We start from the raw sequence: 17,086 nt of genomic DNA, 5'->3' as shown, positions 1-17,086 counted from the left end.
TATATATATGAAAATTGTTTCTCTTATTGCTAAGCATTTAGTCACTAAATGTCTGATGGAATGAATAGTTTTCCAGTTTTCTAGAGGAACTGAGGGGGGTTTTCCTCCTGTATGTAATTATGTATAATAAAAGACCTTTGTGTAAATCCTATTGAAGTATATTGACTACAGGACAGGCAAAGCTGGATCAAATAAAGATAATCGAATTTAAAGACCAAATCCAATTTATCTTCTCCCTGATCCCTGAAATAGACTTCACCAACTTGAAACTCCTTGCATGAACATTTAGTCTCTCAGTAGCGTCCAACTCTTTGCAACCCCCATGGACTGTGGCTGACAAGGCTCTTGTCGCCATGGAATTCTCCAGGCAAGAATACCATAGTGGGTAACCATTTCCTTCTTCAGGGGATCTTCCCGACCCAGGGATCAACTTGGCTTTCCTGCATTGCAGGCAGATTCTTTATGTTCTGAGCCACCATGGAAGCCTGTGGAGCTGCTTACGAGGTGGTTAAGCGTATGTATCCTGTGTTCAGGTTAGATTTATTGAAGTATGATTATTTATTTAGTCGTAGTCAGTTGTAAGTGAAATTCTGAGGTTGGACAGAATGTCTGGGTAGAGAGCCATATATAATGAGAAGAAAAAGAACCATGGGGAAGAATATGGGTTTCAATGGAATTCAGGGCATCAACAAAATAAAGGGAGTCAGAAAAAGCAACAAAGGAGAAGAGTGTCTTGAGACTGAAGGAAAAATGAAAGATAGACTGTGTTTATAGAAACAGAATTTTTATTTTAAAGATAAAATAGTTTTAAGCACTGAAAAAATAATCAACATAGAAGAGTCCTTTAAAAAGTTCATTGTATTTGGACAGAGTATAATTTTGAATTTTCTTCAAACATATGAACTTTCAAGAATAATGGAGACAAAGTCTCATGACAATGGTTTAAAAATCACTTAAATTGATTTAAAAATATATAGCAAGTCATGGGGATTCATTTAGGATTATAGCATATTTCACAATGAGATCACAGCACCTATTAAAACAAATGTGTATAAACCTGAAATATATTTTATCATAAGGGAAATAACTGCTAAATTAATGCATGATTAAAATACATGTTTTGAGGGAAAACTGATAAACCTATATATATATATATATATATATATACATATGCTATGCTATGCTAAGTCACTTCAGTCATGTCTGACTCTGTGTGACCCCATAGAAGGCAGCCCACCAGGCTCCCCCATCCCTGGGATTCTCCAGGCAAGAACACTGGAGTGGGTTGCCATTTCCTTCTCCAATGCATGAAAGTGAAAAGTGAAAGTGAAGTCGCTCAGTCATGTCCGACTCCTAGCGGCCCCATGGACTGCAGCCTACCAGGCTCCTCCATCCATGGGATTTTCCAGGCAAGAGTACTGGAGTGGGGTGCCATTGCCTTCTCCGATAGGTTTATTTATATATATGCAATTTACCAGAGAAAAGGTAAAGGAATGATAATGAGCTGTACTGAGCTCAGTCACTTCAGTTGTTTCCAGCTCTCTGCAAACCCCATGCAAACCCCAGAAGCAGGGAGATTGTGTCAGGGTAAAAGGCGTAGCTAATATGTTACACCATGAATATAAAGTTTGAGAAGAATGTGAATCAGGAAAAGGTAGTAAAAGCAGAAATGGTAAACTAAGACAATATGGGCCTTGTATTAAACTTTTGTGAGTGTATAGGCAATTGAAAATGAAAGCTTAATGAGGGACAGAGAAATGGCCAGAGAGATTCTTGTATTCCTTCCTCAACAAAGTTAGGTAATGATTTAGAAAAGCAAGCAAATAAGCATTTGAATTGCAGGTCTAAGGGACTAAGGGAATACTGTAATAATAGACTGCATTTTGGGCTCATTTACAAGTGGATTTCTATGATGCTGCAGATACTTCTGCACAATCCTACTGGAAGAAGAGAATCTGTGATCAACCAGTATGAGTAGAAGGTAAATGTCATACTGGGTTGATTTTCAGGGTTCTAGGAAATATTTGGAGAAACAGTGATATGAATGATGTGCCTATTTTCAATCTGTGAGAAAAAAAATAAACCTACAAGGAATTTAAATAATGCTTACATATGGAAATTGCCAGCAAATATATTTCATAACATACACTAATATTTTCATGGACTTCCCTGGTGGCTCAGTGTAAAGAATCCACCTGCCAATGAAGGAGATGCAGGTTTGATTCCTGGGATGGGAGGATCCTCTAGAGAAGATAATGGCAACCCACTCCAGTATTCTTGCTTGGGAAATCTCATGTACAGAGGCACCGGGTGCGCTACACTCCAAAAGGTCGCAAAAGAGTCAGATATGACTTACGACTTAATGATTAGAACAACAGCAAATCACTTCCATAATAGAATGAATGGAGCAGACAGAAAACAGAGCTCTATGATAGTGTCCAAAGGTGGTTTGTAATAAATATATTAAAACTGGTTATTTCTCATTGGGAATCACATGATAAACTGAATTCCACTGAACAAATATAGTTACTTATTCAATATATAGTATATTTTAAGTTTTATGTTCATGGTTTTGATACTTTCTGATTTATTTTCCTAGAATAATATTGATAAAATAAATTTTGGTATATATTTGAAATACAGGTAATATTAATTGTTCAGATTTTGATAACTTGAGAAATAATCATAGCAGCTTTCCATCTTTGGATATCATTGAATCAGGTAAAAATTTTCCCAGTTTAAATTTGCAGAAATAAACTTGCATGTGATTCATGTATCACATTTTATCCCAATATAAGTTTGCCTTATTTCTTTATTGTCATGTTACATTTTATGTTATTGTCTCTAAAATACCTATTTTTTTCCATATTTCTTAAAAAATTTACCTAGGTTCCAACTTGGGGATAAAGACAGATTCTAAATACTTGTTACAACCTTATATGTAACATATGTGTACTTAGCATACTAATTGTCTTATATAATTGCCACATTTAGATCATTGCCTATGTCTTCTTTGACTATGCCACTTTATAACTTATTTTCCCAAGATCTAGAGCAACTTCTAAAAGTCTGTTATTATCATTACTATTATTTTACTTCTACTAGACTGTCCAAATGAATTATAAGTTCTTTGATTGAAAAACAAACAAACAAAAAAAACCAGTTATGTTACACAGAATTTATGTTCTCAGAACTTGTTAGCTTAGCAGAACAAACTGCATTCAATGAGATAGTGTTTAACTAATTATGCAAAAACCAGAAGAATTCACATTGACTAGAAGGAGTGCTTCTTCTCTCTATGGTGAGTGTTTGTATGCCTCTGAGAGTGTATATGTTTCTATATACGTAACAGAAAATGAGAGAGAGAAATAGAAAACAGAAGCAGAAATTTGAGATACATCAACCAGGGAGACTGTATCTGTATTCCTGGACAAATTTAATTGTTACATTAAAAAAAATGAATATGTCTTTCAAAATGCCATTTTAAACCGCATTTAACCACTGACAATATGAATTTAGGTAAAAACAGAAAATAAGAAAGACAGTCAATACAAACTGCCATCTTGAATCAGACTCTCTAAACCCGGCAGTTCCAAGCCAACATGCTCCAGCTCAATGGTACAGTCTTCATGCCCTCAGTGCTGACACTGATTGGGATCCCTGGCCTGGAGTCTGTGCAGTTCTGGATCGGCATTCCCTTCTGTGCCATGTACATCATTGCTCTATTTGGAAATTTCCTAATCTTGGTCATCATCAAATCTGAGCGCGGCCTCCATGAACCCATGTATCTCTTCCTGGCAATGCTTGGAGTGACAGATATTGCTCTCAGTACCTGTATCCTACCAAAACTGTTAGGGATATTCTGGTTCCATTCAGCAGAAATATATTTTGATGCCTGTCTCTTTCAGATGTGGCTCATCCATACCTTCCAGTGTACTGAGTCAGGTGTTCTGCTGGCCATGGCCTTGGACCGCTATGTGGCAATCTGTGACCCTCTGAGACATGCAGCTATTTTTACCCACAAACTCCTCACTCAGATTGGGGTTGGAGTGACACTCAGAGCAGGTGTCCTTATAGCTCTGTGTCTCATCCTCATCAAATGCCGGCTGAAACACTATCGGACCACTGTGGTCTCCCATTCATTCTGTGAGCACATGGCCATTGTGAAGCTGGCAGCAGAAGATACTCGAATCAACAAGATTTATGGTCTTTTTGTGGCTTTCATTATACTTGGATTTGACATAATCTTCATCACACTCTCTTACATTCGAATATTTATAACTGTTTTCAAACTGCCTCAAAAGGAAGCTAGACTCAAAGCTTTTAACACTTGCATTGCCCACATTTGCGTCTTCCTTGTGTTTTATCTCCTGGGTTTCTTCTCCTCCTTTACACACAGATTTGGGTTCCATATTCCATCTTACATTCACATTCTTCTGTCCAATCTTTACCTGCTCGTCCCACCTTTTCTCAATCCTATTGTTTATGGTGTAAAGACCAAACAGATTCGAGATCGAGTGTCCAAGATTTTTCACTTGAAGGATGCATCTTGACCTCTCATCTATCTTATTTCAAATAATACAAATTCAGTCTGAGAAACACTAATTTTTAGTGTGATTGTTTGCTTTCTTTTGTTCATTGGTTTCCTGAAATAGAGAGCTCTAGATTTTACATTTGCAACACTGAAGCTCTGATTCCTATTCCAATAATTTCACTTGTATGGATACAGAATTACTTGGAGCATACATTTAGCCAGTAGATAACACAGAAGAAGAAATTATGAAGACTTTGTTTTTAATTAAATAAATTTGAAGGACTTCTTTTAAAAGTGCAACTAAATATTAATACTTTTTTGCTTCTTCTGTTTAAAAATATGAAGTGGCATCAATGCTACTGTGTAAAAATATCAGTGTAATGAATTATAATATATTGTGTATGGAACAAAATCTATGCTGTTGTTTATAAATATACTTATTATCATCATTATTATTGTATTTAAGGCCCTAAGGTTCTTTGTTCTGCAATTATGTGTTGAACATTAAGTCTACTTATACCTTATACATTGAAACATATTTATATTTTATATTTATAATATTAAGCAATGTAAGCATATTTATATTATTAAAATATTAAAATCATACTAAAATGTGTAATAGAGTTATAACTGAAGTTAATGGAAGCATTAAGTAAATATAAAAAACTGCACATTTAATATACTTGTTTTGACCTATGATATGATATATTAGCAATATTTTTTAGGTAAAAGCAAGTTCTATAACTATATCTGAAGAAGAAACAACTAATTCTATAAGAGGAGATAATACATATTCTCTCTATATATATATATAAAATCCATATATATATATACACATATGACACACACACACACACATATATATATATATATACACACACATATGACTTCCATCACACTTGTTCATGGAAGGCTCTTACTCTGGCTCTGTCTCTGTGTGTGAAGCATTCACAATTAGCTCATATATTTGTGGACAGTTATGCCAGTGCAGGTTAAGGTTTTTGATGACAAAGAAGACCAAATCCTTCACTTTACAGATAGGGGAAGTAAGCTCAAAGTGGTCATGCATAACGGTCATGAGTAATGAGAAATATGTTTACCCAAGATTTTACCTAAATTAGCTCTGAGTATATGTATACTTTTTCAAATGGTTTTCTTGTTAATTTTGTTTCCCAGTAAATACCCAGAAATGAGATAGCTGGATATTATGGATAATGGTTCTTTTCTTATTCCATATAAACTTTAGATTTTTTTTTGTTTGTTTTATTTCTGTGAAAAATATTCCTTGGAGTTTGATAGGAATAATACTGAATATGTAGATGGCTTTAGGTGATAAGGACGTTTGACAGTGTTAATTCTCCCAAGCCATGAACACAGAATGCCTTTCCATTTATTTGTGTATTCATCAATTTCTTTCAAAACTGTCTGTACAGGTCTTTTACCTCCTTGGTTACATGTATTCCCAAACTCATTTTATTATTTTTGTTGAGACTGCTAATAGGGTTGTTGTTTTAATTTCTATTTCTGCTAAGGCACTGTTAGCATACAGAAATGCAACAAATTTTTAAACATCCAATTTGTATTCTTAAATGTTACTATATTCATACATCATGATGAAGTAGATAGAGTAATTTATGTATAAAATCATGTCACCCACAAATAGTGACTGTTCCACTTCTTTCCAATATGAATGAACTTTATTTCTTCTTCTCGCCTAATTGCTCTGGCTAGGACTTCCAATATTTTGTTTACTAGGAGTGCCAAGAGTGGACATCCTTATCTTGTTCTTGTTCTTACATGAATGACTTCAGTTTCTCACTATGGAGTGTGTTACCTGTGGGTTTGTCACAAATGTCTTTTTTATTATGTTGAAGTGCTTTCTATTCATACTTTATTGAAAGGAAATATAGTTATAGACTTAAATACTGTGTTGCAGTTCAGTTCAGTTCAGTTGCTCAGGTGTGTCTGACTCTTTGTGACCCCATGAACTGCAGCACGCCAGGCCTCCCTGTCCGTCACCAACTCCCGGAGTTCACTCAAACTCATGTCCATCAAGTCGGTGATGCCATCCAGTCATCTCATCCTCTGTTGCCCCCTTCTCCTCCTGCCCTCAATCCCTCCCAGCATCAGGGTCTTTTCCAATGAGTCAACTCTTTGCATGAGGTGGCCAAAGTACTGGAGTTTCAGCCTTAGCATCATTCCTTCCAATGAACACCCAGGACTGATCTCCTTTAGAATGGACCGGTTGGATCTCCTTGTAGTCCAAGGGATTCTCAAGAGTCTTCTCCAACACCACAGTTCAAAAGAAGCAAGTCTTTGGCACTCAGCTTTCTTCAAAGTCCAACTCTCACATCCATACATGATTACTGGAAGAACTATAACCTTGACTAGATGGACCTTTGTTGACAAAGTAATCTCTGCTTTTCAATATGCTATCTAGGTTGGTCATAAGTTTCCTTCCAAGGAGTAAGAATCTTTTAATTTCATGGCTGCAATCACCATCTGCAGTGATTTTGGAGCCCCAAAAAATAAAGTTTGACACTGTTTCCCCTGTTTCCCCATCTATTTCCCATGAAGTGATGGGACCAGATGCCATGATCTTAGTTTTCTGAATGTCGCGCTCTAAGCCAACTTTTTCACTCTCCTCTTTCACTTTCATCAAGAGGCTTTTTAGTTCCTCTTCACTTTCTGCCATAAGGGTTGTGTCATCTGCATATCTGAGGTTATTGATATTTCTTCCAGCAATCTTGATTCCAGCTTGTGCTTCTTCCAGCCCAGCGTTTTTCATGATGTACTCTGCATATAAGTTAAACACTGTGTTTAGTGTCATACAAAAAGAGAACTGTCATACATCAGTTTTGACAGATTAACATTCTTTTAATTTAGTACATTGTCTCCAGAAATCTCATACTATGAAAAGAATAACTCTAGCTTAGAGGTTGTTTTTTTTTTTTTCCCTGCAATTAAACTTAATTTCAAAGTTGTTTACTTCATCCACTCCTGCCTTCTAAAGTGAAGATGAAGAGCCTTGCCTGAAGGCTTCCATCACACTTATTCATGAAAGACTCTTACTCTGATTCTGTCTCTGTGTATGTGAAACATTCATGATTAGCTCATATAGTTGTGCAAAGTTATGCCAGGCAGGCTAATTTTTATGTCTGCCTTTTTAATGACAAAGAAGACCAAATCCTTTACAGATGAGGGAAGTAAGCTCAAAGTGGTCATATATAATTGTCATGAGAAATGAGAAGTATGTTTACACAAGATTTTTCCTGAATTGGCTCTGAACACACAGACTAGGTTAGCGCACTTGAAGCAAGCAAGAAGACAGACATATGAGTACAAATGAATTGTATGTTTATCTGGACTATCCCATAGAAAGGATTGTGATAGTTTCAGAGCTCCCTACTTCTTGTTGTGACTGACTTTGCAATGAAAATAATAATAATTTCAATGCATCTATGTGGAAATCTTACTTCACAAACCAATAAGTATCCTCCCAAAGTCAACAATCTTTCCTTATGTAAAACGTAAGATGAAATATTGTTCAGCCATATAAAAGAATGAAATAATGCCATTTGCAGCAACATGGATGGACCTAGAAATTGTCATACTGAGTGAAGTAAGCCAGACAGAGAAAGACAATTATCATATGAAATGACTTACATGTGGAATCTGAAAAATTGATACAAATGAACTTATACACAAAAGAGAAACAGACTCAGAATCATATGAAACAAAGGAGAAAGGGCCAGAGAGAGGGATAGATGAGACGTTTGGGATTAACAGATACACACTACTCTATGTAAAATAGATAACCAATAAGAATCTACTATACTGTCCAGATTACTATATTCAATATTTTGTAATAACCTGTAAAGGAAAATAACCTGGCAAAATAGACGTATACATATGTATAACTGAATCACTTTGCTATATACCTGAAACTAGCACATTTTAAATCAATTATACCTCATTTTTTTTTTTAATGCCTATATGGCCATGTCCAGCTCTTTGCAACCCCATGAACTGCAGTACACCAGGCCTCCCTGTCCATCACCAACTTCCGGAGTTCACTCAGACTCACACCCATCGAGTCGGTGATGCCATTCAGCCATCTCAGCCTCTGTCATCCCCTTCTCCTCCTGCCGCCATTCCCTCCCAGCATCAGAGTCTTTTCCAATGAGTCAACTCTTCACATGAGGTGGCCAAAGTACTGGAGTTTCAGCTTTAGTACCATTCCTTCCAAAGAAATCCCAGGGCTGATCTCCTTCAGAATGGACTTGTTCGATCTCCTTGCAGTCCAAGGGCCTCTCAAGAGTCTTCTCCAACACCACAGTTCAATAACTCAGAAGACTTAACTACATTCAATTAGATAGTTTTAAACTAATTTTGCAAAAACCATAGGAATTCACATTGACTGGAAGTAGTACTCCCTCTCTCTATAGTGAATATTTGTAAGTTTCCAAGTGTTTATGTGTTTATATCTCTGTATACATAACAAAAAAAGAGACAGGGAAATAGAGAACAGAAGGAAAATTCAAAATAAATTATTCAGGGAAACTCTATATGCATTCACAACCAAATTTAACTGCAATATTTAAAAAAATGAGTATGTGTGTCAAAATGCCATTTGAAACCACATTTAACTACTGTTGGTATGAACATAAGTAAAAACATAAAACAATAAAGATACTCAGAGAAAACCACCATCTTGAATCAGACTCTCTAAACCAGAGAGTTCAAAACAAACAGGCTCCAGCTCAGTGGTACAGTCTTCATGCCCTCGGTGCTGACACTGATTGGGATCCCTGGCCTGGAGTCTATGCAGTTCTGGATCAGCATTTCTTTCTATGCCATGAACATCACTGCTCCGTTTGGGAATTTCCTGCTACTGGTCATTGTCAAATCTGAGCCCAGCCTCCATGAACCCATATATGTTTTCCTGGCAATGCTTTGAGTGACAGACATTACTCTCAATACCTGCACCCTGCCAAAAATGTTAGGAATATTCTGGTTCCATTCACCAGAAATATATTTTGATGCCTATCTTTCAGATGTGGCTCATCCATACCTTCCAGTGTATTGAGTCAGGTATTCTGCTGGCCATGGCCTTGGATTGTTACATGGCTATCTGTGATCCTCTGAGACATGCAATCATTTTTACCCAGAAACTCCTCACTCAGATTGGTGTTGGAGAGACACTCTGAGCAGCCCTCTTTGCAGCTCCCTGTCTCATCCTCATCAAATGCTGGCTCAAACACTACTGGACCACTGTGGTTCCCCATTCATACTGTGAACACATGGCCATTGTGAAGCTGGCAGCAGAAGATATTTGAATCAACAAGATCTATGGTCTCTTTGTGGTTTTCATTATACTCTAATTTGACATAATCTTCATCATACTCTCTTACATTTAAATATTTGTAACTGTCTTCAATCTGACTCAAAAAGAAGCTAGACTCAAAGTTTTTAACACTTGCATTGCCCACATTTGTGTATTCCTTGAGTTTTATCCCCTCATTTTCTTCTTGTTTTTTGCACACAGGTTTGGTTTCCATATTCCACCTTACATTCACATTCTTCTATCCAATCTCTATCTGCCTGTCCCATCTTTGCTCAATCCTATTGTTTATGATGTGAAGACCAAACAGATTTGAGATCAAATACCCAAGATTTTCCACTCTAAGGATGCATCTTGAGTTCTCTTTTATTTTATTTCAAACAATAGCAGAAACGAGTACTGAGAAAATGTTCTTGAGAGTTTGTACTTTCTCAGATTCAATGTGTGCTGAAGAGCAATGTTCTGGTTTTGCATTCAAGACAATAAGGCTTTGACTTCTATTTAAACATCTTAGCTTGTTTTGGATACAAAGTTTGTTGAAACACACAGAATTAGTCATATCTAATCTGAGAAATCTATATGCAGGTCAGGAAGCAACAGTTAGAACTGGATATGGAACAACAGACTGGTTACAAATAGGAAAAGGAGTACATCAAGGATGTATATTATCACCCTGCTTATTTAACTTATATGCAGAGTACATCATGAGAAACGCTGGACTGGAAGAAACACAAGCTGGAATCAAGATTGCCGGGAGAAATATCAATAAGTTCAGATATGCAGATGACACCATCCTTATGGCAGAAAGTGAAGAGGAACTAAAAAGCCTCTTGATGAGAGTGAAAGAGGAGAGTGAAAAAGTTGGCTTAAAGCTCAACATTCAGAAAATGAAGATCTTGGCATCCGGTCCCATGACTTCATGGGAAATAGATGGGGAAACAGTGTCAGACTTTATTTTTTTGGACTCCAAAATCACTGCAGATGGTGATTGCAGCCATGAAATTAAAAGACACTTACTCCTTGGAAGGAAAGTTATGACCAACCTAGATAGCATATTGAAAAGCAGAGATATTACTTTGCAAACAAAGGTCCGTCTAGTCAAGGCTGTGGTTTTTCCTGTGGTCATGTATGGATGTGAGAGTTCGACTGTGAAGAAGGCTGAGCACCGAAGAATTGATGCTTTTGAACTGTGGTGTTGGAGAAGACTCTTGAGAGTCCCTTGGACTGCAAGGAGATCCAACCAGTCCATTTTGAAGGAGATCAGCCTTGGGATTTCTTTGGAGGGAATGATGCTGAAGCTGAAACTCCAGTACTTTGGCCACCTCATGCAAAGAGTTGACTCATTGGAAAAGACTCTGATGCTGGGAGGGATTGGGGGCAGGAGGAGAAGGGGACGACAGAGGATGAGATGGCTGGATGGTATCACTGACTCGATGGAAGTGAGTCTGAGTGAATTCCGGGAGTAGGTGATGGACAGGGAGGCCTGGCATGCTGCGATTCATGGGGTCGCAAAGAGTCGGACACGACTGAGCGACGGAACTGAACTGAACTGAACTGAATCTACACATGATATAAAGTACAAAATTTAAGCTCAATTGACTCTTGGTGACAGATGTTTCCTAAAAGCAAAATTAAATGATAGTATTTTAGCCTATGCTAAAATATATCAAGTGTCATTTTGGGGACTGCAAAAGAAATTCAGTATAATGTATTATAATTCTAGTATATCTGAAAATAAATTTGTCCTTTTCCTCTATCATTTATTGAAACACTTCATCATCCTAAAGTTCTTTACTGAATGATCATGAATTAACCATTAAGTGGGGAATGAGGGTTTTACTATATGCATCAAATGGTAGTAATATTTTCTTATTTCCTGAGAAAAAAATCACACAACCTACTACAGGAGCATATATAGTGGAGTTCTTATATATTAAATGGAAAAATTTGAATTGGTAGTAACTAAAGTCAGTGTGGAATGATTAGCAATGTACTTCCTTGTTTTATGTTATGGTCTTACAAATAAGTAAAATAAAGTTTTAAATAATGTGTTTTATTACTATAGCTGAAAAGGAAAATAAGTTCTGCAAGTGAAGCTATATATATTTTTAAATTATGCTCATGGTTTTATTATTTTTATGTTTCCATGAATCTAATTTTCAAAATAATTACTGCAGTTGGATTCATACATTTAAACTTGCATTAGCTTTTGTTAACTTAAAATTGCTTTTACTGTAAATGTTTTTGTGGATTGGTGAACAGTGGTTCTTATAGAAACTTATAGAAATTTTAAATAGTAAAGATCAGATGTAAGTTGATAAAATCAACTATAAAGGAAGAGTAATGAGTATGGCCTAATGAAACAGACATCTGATGGCCAAGGCCAGAACCTGGAATATTTAGAGATGTGAATTTGGATCCTCTCCCTTATTCTACATTCTACCTTCTGATTAACATATATTCACTTCATGTTCTTTGTTATGATCCTGAAATCTTCACATTCCATGTAGTTTGTGAAGTATAATTTCAGACTCTACCAGGGCTAAAAGTAACATTTTCATTATATTTATGTGTTCAAGTTTTGGACTAAAATTTGTTTTTAATGGAGTTATGGTTGTCTGTCTTACAAAATTATGTGTGGTCTTCACCATTAACACTTCATTGTCCTTTAATTACAAAAGATGACCAATGATATGCATAGTGCCAAAAGTCGGAATTTTTCCAATTGAACTTTTTTGCTCTTAGGACACTTTTATACTTAAGAGATGTATCCATTTCTATTAGTTTCACTCTCATTAATTGTGATATATCTTCTACCTGGAGACCCTAACCCTGATTCTGAATTGATAAAATAGTCTTCATTCTATAACATTAGGCTCAGACATTTTTTTGGTATCTTCTTTCTCAAGATTCCTTAACTGAGGTTTCCTTCTGGGGTCAGAGTTGTTTTGTAATCCACAGTGATCTGTGCAGTTCAAACCATATTATATTAAAATGTATCTGTAGTTTAGGGAATTATGTATGTATGTGCTTAGTCTATGGGGTCACACAGAGTCAGACATGACTGAAGCGACTTAGCAGCAGCAGCAACAGTGCTTAGTTGATCAGTCATGTCCAACTCTTTGCGACCCCATAGACTATAGCTTGCCAGGCTCCTCTGTCCATAGGATTCCCCAGCAAGAATACTGGAGTGGGTAGCCATTCCCCACTCCAGGGTATCTTCCTGACCCCAAGGATTGAATCTGGGTCTCCTGTATTGCTGGTAGATTCTTTGTCATCTGAGCCACCAGTGAAGCCCTTGGTGAATTATACAGTATGTCTAATAATTTAACTTTATCACTTTTTGTCATAATGTGGCACAATAAATTCTTAATGACTTGGACTGACTCTATTACTGCTTTTATTTATTTGGTTTGATGTTCACTGAAAGAAGCAATTTTGAAGGATAGTCTGGTGGAAAAACACATGCCATAAAATCCATATACATTAATATTTATTTAAGGTAATAGAGCTCCCTAGTATTCCCTGGCAAATCTCTGGTGGCTCATCTGGGAAAGAATCCACCTGCAATGTGGGAGACCTGGGTTCAATGCCTGTGTTGGAAAGATCCACTGGAGAAGGGAACAACTACCCACTCCAGTATTCTGGCCTGGAGAATTCCATGGACTGTATAGTCCATGGGCTCAAAAAGAATCAGACACGACTGAGCAACTTTCACTCACCCAGTATAGATATCTATTGGACAGTTAAAAGTAAGATCTAGGAGGCGGGGAAAGCTTGTCTAGTTCATCTTATCTTCTACTCCTGATATAGTTCTGACACTGGTATAAGCAGAGTACAATTTATTGAATAAACATAATAATGAAATTCCCCTCAGCATCTAATTGCATCTTTACAGCAGCCTAAAAAATATTTAGTCCATGTTAGATTTGATGAACCTGAAAACTGAGATTAATGGGAAGTCTGTTTCTCACTGTGGGGTGGAAGTTACAAATATCAAAAAGGAGAAAAGTTGAATAATTATCTGTAGTTCGGGATTTTTTTAAAGATATCTATCAGTGAACCTGAAAGTTTACAATGTCTGTTGATATAATTTATCAAAATGAATGTAGATGTAATTTATGTAATGTGAGTAAAACTGATACATGTGTCAACATGCTTGTGTGTGATTGTGTTTTCTAATATTTTGTTTTCTGCAATGGCCTTTGCGCAATGAATTCCCAGTATAAATAAGCCCAAAAGGTCACTAGCAAATTCTAAGCTACATCACAAGATAGAACTTTTGATTCTATGGATCTATTTTGTTGATGTTCAGTCACTCAGTCATGTCAACTGTTTGCAACCCCATGGACTGCAGCATGTCAGGATACCCTGTCCATCACCAGCTCCCAGAGCTTGCTCAAACTCATGTCCATTGAGTCAGTGATGCCATCCAACCATTTCATCCTCTGCGGTCTCCTTCTCCTTCTGCCCTCAATCTTTCCCAGTATCAGGGTCTTTTCTAAAGAGTTGGCTCTCCAAATTAGGTGGCCAAAGTATTGGAGCATCAGCCTCAGTATCAGTCCTTCTAAGGAATATTCAGGATTGATTTCTTTTAGGATTGACTGATTTGATCTCCTTGCAATCCAAGGGACTCTTGAGAGTCTTCTCCAACATCACAGTTCAAAAGCATCAATACTTTGGCACTCAGCCTTCTTTATGGTCCAACTCTCACATCCATATATGACTATTGGAAAAACCATAGCCTTGACTAGATGGACCTTTGTTGGCAAAGTAATGTCTCTGCTTTTTAATATGCTATCTAGTTTGGTCATAACTTTCCTTCCAAGGAGTAAGCGTCTTTTAATTTCATGGCTGCAATCACCATCTGCAGTGATTTTGGAGCCCCCCAAAATAAAGCCTGACACTGTTTCCACTGTTTCCCCATCTATTTCCCATGACGTGATGGGACCAGATGCCATGATCTTTGTTTTCTGAATGTGGAGCTTTAAGCCAACTTTTTCACTCTCCTCTTTCACTTTCATCAAGAGGCTCTATGGTTCTTCCTCGCTTTCTGCCATAAGGGTGGTGTCCTCTGCATATCTGAGGTTATTGATATTTCTCCTGGCAATCTTGATTCCAGCTTGTGCTTCATCTAGCCCAGCATTTTGTAGGATGTACTCTGCATGTAAGTTAAATGAACAAGGTGACAACATATAGCCTTGACGTACTCCTTTCCTGATTTTTAACCAGTCCATTGTTCCACGTCCAGTTCTAACTGTTGCTTCTTGGCCTGCATACAGGTTTCACAGGAGGCAGGTAAAACCTCTGGATCTATAGGTTTGTCAAATTCCATTCCAGTGATCTTGACTTTATCACATGAGCTATGTTTTTATAATTACAGAGTTAATGTCATAAACTTTGTTTGTGTGCACATCATTTTTATCCAGCTAGAATTAAATTGCTTTGAAAGTAGGAAAGGATTTCACTAATCTATATTTTTCCAATACTGTAGAACCCACTGAAACTCCCAACTTCTCTGACCATGAGTCCTATTGATGTTGCACACCAGTAGAGTGTGATGCAAAGGCTTTACAACTCTAATTTCCCAAACCCGACAGTATCTTTAAGTGATATCACAAATCCTATAGGGCTAAGCTTTACAGTGCTGAAATTGCCCCAAACTATGCAATTGTGTCTTTCTCAGATGACTTTAGGAAGACAGCACCTTGCAAATTCTAGATTATACTAAATGAATCTCATTTGACATCCTAACTTTTATTCTTATATCGTTAATGTTTTTAATGCTACTTTATCTAAATTTATCACAAATTTCTGTTTTTTACATCATTTTCCTTTATGCAAAATTCTATCTGAATACAATAATGAACTGAAAAATGTCCTAAAGTTATATTTTCTCCAGTGGTCAGCATGATATCATGAGGACACTCTGAGAGAGGTACTGATTATAGCACTAACAGTTCTTTACCAAGTTGTTACTTAGTGGTTTGTGATGACATTCCTTAATGGTAAGTTGCATATTTTTAATGAGGGAAATTTAACAAATTGTATTTTTTCATATTTTACTTTATGGTAGTTCAGTATGATGTCAAAAGGAAAAGAAACAATGATACTGTGGATATTTTGTTAGAATTTTAAGTCTAAGGGAAATTAAGTTTTTATTAATGAAATAGAGGAATGCCACTTAAGTTAGATAAATAATCTGGGTTGAAAAAATAGCACCATTAAGCTGCATACTGACTTTGGGAAAAAAAATAGTACGAAGAATGTTTCCTAACCTATATCCATTTAGCAGAAAAAGTGGATTCATGGATGTCCATGTTGCACTTGAGACATGTGTCTTTTAGTGTATTTACTATCATATCCACACACTTCACACAATTCTTTCAGTTCAACTCTGGGTTCAACAAGAAGCACATAATGTATACTTTTCGGTATTTATGATTTAACTCTTCTTTTTGTAAGATGCCATTTAGGTAAATTTAGGCTGCCCAGGTGGTGCTAGTGGTAAAGAACTTGCCAATGCAGGAGACATAAGAGTTGCAGGTTTGACCACTGGGTCAGGAAAATTCCCTGGAGAAGGGCTTGACAACTCACTCCAGCATCTTGCCTGGAGAATCCTATGGATAGAGAAGCCTGGCAGGCTACAGTCCTTAAGGTCACAAGGAGTCCAACACGACAGAAGCGACTTTAGTACGCACAAATGCATTTAAGTAAATAGAAAGCTATATGCAAAAATAATTGGGATTGGACTATAAAAGTCCTATTCTTAAACCTATAGAACATAAATATTCAATATTTTTTAGAACCTTAAATACAGCATAACACTGTTTTTATATTTTCAATTATGTTTATTTATAATATATTAATGTAAGTGAATGTAAATGTGGACTTTCTTGGGGGCTCAGTGGTAAAGAATCCACCTTTCAATGCAGGAGAAGTGAAAGTTTGATCCTTGGGTCAAGAAGATCTTCTGGAGAAGGAAATGGCAACTCACTCCAGTACTCTTGAATGGGGAAACCCATGGATAGAAGAACATGCCAGGTTATAGTCCATGGAGTTACAAAAGTGTCAGACACAACTCAGCCACTAAACAACAATACAATGTAATTGGGGGGAAATTCAATATGCTCTTGAAGGGTTCTCCTTCACAGTTTGCTTAATTTCTTATTTCACTATAAGAAAGTGAAGACAAAAATATTGGAAAG

General features: G+C 36.6%; 1 protein-coding gene and 1 pseudogene across 1 annotated transcript; both read left to right on the top strand.

Moving 5' to 3' along the window:
* The first annotated feature begins 3,424 nt into the window (after nucleotides 1-3,424).
* Nucleotides 3,425-4,656, top strand: LOC133261335 (olfactory receptor 52A5-like). Its single transcript, XM_061439829.1, has one exon. It carries the CDS (start codon nucleotides 3,603-3,605, stop codon nucleotides 4,551-4,553), a length of 951 nt encoding a protein of 316 aa, XP_061295813.1. The 5' UTR covers nucleotides 3,425-3,602; the 3' UTR covers nucleotides 4,554-4,656.
* A 4,626-nt stretch (nucleotides 4,657-9,282) lies between these two features.
* LOC133261334 (olfactory receptor 52A5-like) lies at nucleotides 9,283-10,195 on the top strand (annotated as a pseudogene).
* Nucleotides 10,196-17,086: the final 6,891 nt, after the last annotated feature.

Source organism: Bos javanicus, chromosome 15 (assembly GCF_032452875.1).
Source record: "Bos javanicus breed banteng chromosome 15, ARS-OSU_banteng_1.0, whole genome shotgun sequence".
Classification (NCBI taxonomy): Eukaryota; Metazoa; Chordata; class Mammalia; order Artiodactyla; family Bovidae; genus Bos; species Bos javanicus.
The sequence above is the reverse complement of the archived record's forward strand: the minus strand, read 5'-3'. Positions and strand labels throughout refer to the sequence as shown.

Bases quoted from the DNA above. Each gene is read 5' to 3' on its own strand.
- LOC133261335 (XM_061439829.1), top strand. From the start codon at position 3,603: ATGCTCCAGCTCAATGGTACAGTCTTCATGCCCTCAGTGCTGACACTG.